The 5,487-nt window shown below is 42.8% G+C and overlaps 1 protein-coding gene across 1 annotated transcript in view; it reads left to right on the forward strand.

The window, feature by feature from the left end:
* Window positions 1-272: 272 nt before the first annotated feature.
* The window catches only part of GFPT2 (glutamine-fructose-6-phosphate transaminase 2), a 16,695-nt gene continuing 11,480 nt past the window's right edge, over window positions 273-5,487 (forward strand). The window contains exons 1-2 of the mRNA XM_027682864.1: window positions 273-320; window positions 4,897-5,004. Of these exons, the coding sequence (XP_027538665.1) occupies window positions 314-320; window positions 4,897-5,004 (115 nt within the window). The 5' untranslated portion in view covers window positions 273-313. The remainder of the gene's footprint in view (window positions 321-4,896; window positions 5,005-5,487) is intronic.

Genomic DNA, 5,487 nt, shown 5'->3' on the forward strand with positions numbered 1-5,487 from the left:
GTGCTCAAGACACGACTGGACGTGGCGCTGAGTTGACAGGGTGGTGATCGGTCCAAGGTTGGACTCGATGATCTTGGAGGTCTTTTCCAATCTTTCGGATTCAGTGATTCTCCGTCTGCGGAGCCCGGCAGACCTCCCCGCAGCCCTCTCAAGGGTCGGGCCGGGCAGGGGCAGGACCCGACCGCCCCCTCCGGGGCTGTGGCCGGGCCGGTGGGCGGGGAGGCAGCGCTATAAGAGCCGGAGCGCCGGCCCCGAGCTGGTCTGTGGCCGGAGCTGCGTGTGCTGGGAGCGGGGAGGACCGTGCGCTGTCACCATGTGCGGTGAGTGACGGGTCCGCCGGACAAAGCGGGCAGAGCCCGGCGCCTCCTGTGCCGGGCTGCGGGACAAGCGCCGCTTTGTCCCCGAGCCGAGGGGCGCCGGGGCTGCGGGATCGTTCGGGAATGGCATCCCGTTTGGGGGGTGGGAAGGAGAGGGAGCGCCTGGCAGGTGAAGGTGAAGCCCCTCCGCCCGCCCCTTCTCCCGAGGAGAGGCGATGGTCGTTCAGTTCCCCCCACTCTCCCTCCTCCGTGCCTGGAGCCTTGTGATGGGAATCGCCCTGTTCCCAGCGCCCGGCTGCTCCGGGGGGGTCCGGAGCGTATATAACCTCTGCTCCTCCTGGTCCCGCTGCCTCTGAGGCACGGGCTGCTGGAGGCGCTGGGCTCTGTCTTTCCTAATCCAGGACTAGATATTAGTCGTGACTCACTTCCCAACTGCGGTGATAGGGAGAGTTTTGTGGTTTTCAAACAAAGGCAGTGAAGGAGCCTAATTCTTAACTGATGTGCGTTTATCCACCTTCCTTTGATGAAGATGAGATGGTGAAGATAATTCCTACATCGTGTATACAGTTCCTTAGATACACTTCAGATCAGATTAAAATCAAAATGTGGGTTCAGAAGCTGGTAATGCAATTGTATTTAGCTACGGAGGAAACTTCAGTGAAACTTTGCCTGTCCCATCACTGACATCACTCAGGTCTGGAAGGATACTTCTCTTGAAAGTAGAAAAATTTGCACTTGTACTTAGTCGTCATGAACAAAACCTCTTTTGTGAGATGCAGACTGAAAGTGAGTTGAGTTACTGCTCCCAAAATTGTGCTTCCCGAGTTATATATCTTTTCCCTGCCTCCACATCCTCTTTGATTGTAACCTCAGAAAGAGCAAGGAGCCCATCAAGCCTCTTTCACTGGGATGGAAACACGAGGTGATATTGTGTGAGCTCCTATTGTTTGAGCTCCTAAGTGACAGATCGCTATCAGTGAGACAAACTCTGGTGTCTTCTAAACAAAACCCCTTCAGGTGAGAGACGTGGCTCAGTGCCTAAGCCACCCAAAGGTATTGATGGCAAGCACTAAGCAGTGAGACATGTAATGGTAACGTAAAAAGGAAATTTACGAATCTGGATTGGGAAATGAGGGTGTTAACAGGGTTAAAGGAGTTTGGTAAAACGTCTGACTTGGGGTGGAGTAACTGAGTCAGTATGAAATGGCAAACAGCAGCAGTCCATGAAGTGCACTGAGAGTAGTGCTAGGGTTTTTTTTCCTATCAACTTTTAGAGACCATTTATGTGACATTTGTTCTCATGAAAAATGTCCCCCAGCTTGCTATGCTGATCTGCTGTAGGAAGTGAAGGAGCTGTTGAGATTGCAACCAATAGTTTCTAAATTACTGTTTTTGTTGGGTTTAGTTTTGCATATCTTTCCTGGTTTAAGTGCTGATAATACATCCTACTGTGTTTTGTCTGACTTCAGGTAGCACATGAAGATTTATATTCACTGCTTTATGTTTTGAAAATACGTAGGTCATAAATTATGCTATAAACATGCTCTTAAGAAAACAAAATTAAGATGTTATCACACTCATATGTAAGCAGACAGTATAGCAAAATAATGCAGGGTTTAAAAAACAGTTAAGATGCTCTTAAACTGATGATCTACCTATTTTAAATCAAGTTTATTTTCATCAGGATATGAAGATCAGACTGGGACTTTCTCAAAGCTAAGTTTCTGGCACCAACACTGTGCTTACCCCAATAGAGACTTTTTTTTTTTTTTTTAAATAAATAATTTTGTTCAAACTTAAAGCATAGGCTGCCCCCTTCTTGATTTTGGTAAAGTCTTGCTACCGCAGGAATTCTTGTGGAATTTTCCCACAAAAAAACCCAAACAACAACCTCAGTTTACTTTTCCTCCTCTTGATCCTCTACTTGCAATCCTGAAAGGGGAAATATAAAGGAAGAGTCTGGCTTTAGTGTTTGCATCTGATTGAAGCTGTTTTTAGTGATGTTTTAACAACCTTCTGTTTCTGCTTTTAGTCTCATTCTAAAGGTAAACCATACATGATTGACCTGGTTCATGCTTCTGTGCAAACTCTGCAAGTACAGAAAGTTATGAACTAGATTTGCTCAGTTCAAGAGAAAAATGCCCTAGTAAAACACTTTTTAGATGCTTTCACTGGATTTTATGTTTATACGTACTTGAGTGTCCTTAGGGGGGAGCAAGCTCAGGAAATGGGATCTAATACCTTGGGGAGGTCATTAAAAAGTAACTTGCTGGCATCACAAAACTCTTATCATGAGTGATTCAACCAGGATTCAGTCATACTGGTGTGATTCCAGAAGGAATGAAGCTACAAGAAGTCTTTATCAGAAGTTGTTTCTAAAGGAGTTGAGTAATGTGCTTTTGAATCTGGCCAAAATAATGACTGAGGAGGGAAGAAATACGCAAGTGGATAAATCACGAAACAGAAACGTACTAGAGAAACAGAGAGATTGATTTCCTTTAACTGGAAGAGTTTATAATATATTCCTTGAAGTCAGGCTGCAGCTATTGTTTCCATTGTAAATGGCCTCTGGTGACTTCTGCATCTTCCAATTCACGTGTGTGGAAGTGCAGCTACAATTCCCTGGAAACAAGGATCTTTTTAACAATCTCAGCACACTGGTAGCATTGTAAGGACTATCCCAAAGGAAGGTTCTTCCTGGAGCTCTGTGTAGTCAAGGAGGCCACATGGCACATGCAAGGCGGATGAGTCTTAAATTCATTGTGAAATCTGGCCTAGAAAGTAGAGTTGGATCTGAAGTGAGGTGTGTGGCAATTTTTTGGAATGATGTTGAGAAATTTGTATTTGAAGGAATTGGAGAATACTGCTCTTGAGGTTCGTGGTTAGTGCCAGAGAACAGTAAATATCTGTCTGGGAAAATTATCAACAGGCTCTCAGTCTAAAGTGACTGTATATAACCAGAGGCATTATTTTTCAAAGCATCCATGAAGAACAGTACTTAGCTGTTGAAATTCCCAAATACCTCCTTAAATGCAACTTTTGTCTTAATATCTCTGGTCACGTTGTGTGCTCTAGAAATAATTAGGCTCAACTCCTCATAAATCTCACTTCTAAAGCAGAAAAGCATTTTCCACGCTCTAATCTTTCCAAAATAAATTCAGAGGCAAATGTAATAGTCTCTTAGTCTCACTGTCAAATCAACAGTATTAACAGCTTATAAACCAGTGGAGTAACCAACTTCACAACAATATTTATAAGGGAGATTTATTGGTGTATCATTATAACAGCTTCTTCACTACAGCCATTTACAGTTCAAAAGCCTTAATTGAAGGGGAAGAGGGTGTTAAATTTCAAACAAAGGCTTTCTCTATCTAAAACACTTGTCTGAACTGCTTATCTGTTGAATTCTTGAAGTCTGTTTTTTTTCTAACTGTAGTCTCCAGTCCTGACTTGTTTCTTGAGGAAACTATTGAAATAGTTGTTTCTGTTTCATTGGAGTACAGACTTGCCAAACTTAGCAAAAGAGCCTAATGTATCCTTATAAATATCAGAGTCCCAGGAAGAGCAGAGAAAAGGAATGGTCGTGTTTTCCTTTGCAGGTGACCCTTTATATACCTTTTCTAAATATAAAACAACATCCACAAAATCCTTCTAATAAAAAAAAGCTTGTGTACTTTTGCCTTCCAAAAAAAAAAAAAAAAGAATTAGGGTGGGGAACCAACCCCAAAACTAAAAAGGCCTCTTCTTGTTCCATGACTGCTCTATTCAAGAGAAGAGGGATCAGACTTTCAGACTCTTCCAGGCTCTGTTTGCCAAGTAGGCAAGGAGAGAGTTCATGTCTTTCCCTGTGATGCCTCTGTCAGACCTGACCTGAGTAGCACGGGGCAAGCACAGGGATCTTGTGTCTCAGAGTTTGGTTTGGCAGCACCATTGTGTTGAGGCAGCGCGAAAGGCGAGTGCTTGTTTTTTGGGTGACCCCGTTTTGTACCTTCTGTTTCTTTCCTTTGTTGTCCTATCCTATTGACTTCTGCCCTTTCTTCATGTTTTCTGCCCTATTCTCTTCCTGCTGAAGTGCCTGTTGTATAGAGGATTAAGCTGGAGCCTTTCAGAAATGGATGTTGTGCGTAGTACCTACCCATGGGTATTTAAGGCCATGACTTGGATTACAAAAGTCTCCTTGTGTTAGTCCTGGTGAATATATTCCTTCTTTGAATGTCTGGATATGAAATAGATCACAATGTTCCCATTTTCAGCTGTGGTTTTCGTGAAGAGTAGAATTTTTTTAACCTCTCCTCGCTGTTTAACTCTTGGTGGGTAACATGAGGAAAGGGAAACTGGCCAGGAAAGTGTATGTTTTGTGTGGTGAAAATGAGGGTCCCGAGTCCTTTATTGTATTTGAACTCTTTCCATTCAAAAACACATTAGGAGGAATTGTACTAAGTGGTAGGTTGGGTGCCTCTAGGGCTTCTCCTTGATATTAGTTTTAAAGGGTTTTAAATTGAGTGTGAAGGCATGCAAATTCTAAACAAATCTTTGCTTCTTTTTTTTTCCCCCTCCTTCCCCTTTTCTCTTTAAACAGGAATTTTTGCTTATCTGAACTACAGAGTGCCTCGTACTCGGAAGGAAATATATGAAACCCTGATAAAAGGATTACAGAGACTGGAATACAGAGGATATGACTCTGCAGGTATGTAAACCAACTCAACAAATTAATTTTTAGCAACTAGGAGCCCATTACATGACTTTTTTGGGTACTTTCAATGTCTAGCATGCTGGATTTTTCTTTCTTTGTTCCACAGATTACCAGATCAAAACTAATTATCTTGATTCTTGGAGCACTTCAGCTTTCCTCGGGACTTTAAATGGGGTGTTTAGCTCTGTAATTAGATGGTTGAGGTTTACTACACATAAGGAAAACAAACAGGGTGTGAGGAAGAAGATCTCTATACGGGGCCATATAGTTTGTGCCTCGGCCTTTTCTGTGCATGTGAGTCTCAGTGAAAGGATGGGGAAGATTAAACTTTTATTTAAGTTTGAGATGGTTCATTTAATCAGGCAAAATATTTCAGACTGTCCTTAAGCAAAATTTGAGATGGCTCATGTATGTTTTGATCTATGCAGTGGATATAGGCTTTGTGTACTTTCATTTGAACACACACAAGTCTCGCAA

The sequence above is a fragment of the Neopelma chrysocephalum genome, unplaced genomic scaffold (genome assembly GCF_003984885.1).
Source record: "Neopelma chrysocephalum unplaced genomic scaffold, ASM398488v2 Primary Assembly neopelma1_63, whole genome shotgun sequence".
NCBI classification, from domain to species: domain Eukaryota; kingdom Metazoa; phylum Chordata; class Aves; order Passeriformes; family Pipridae; genus Neopelma; species Neopelma chrysocephalum.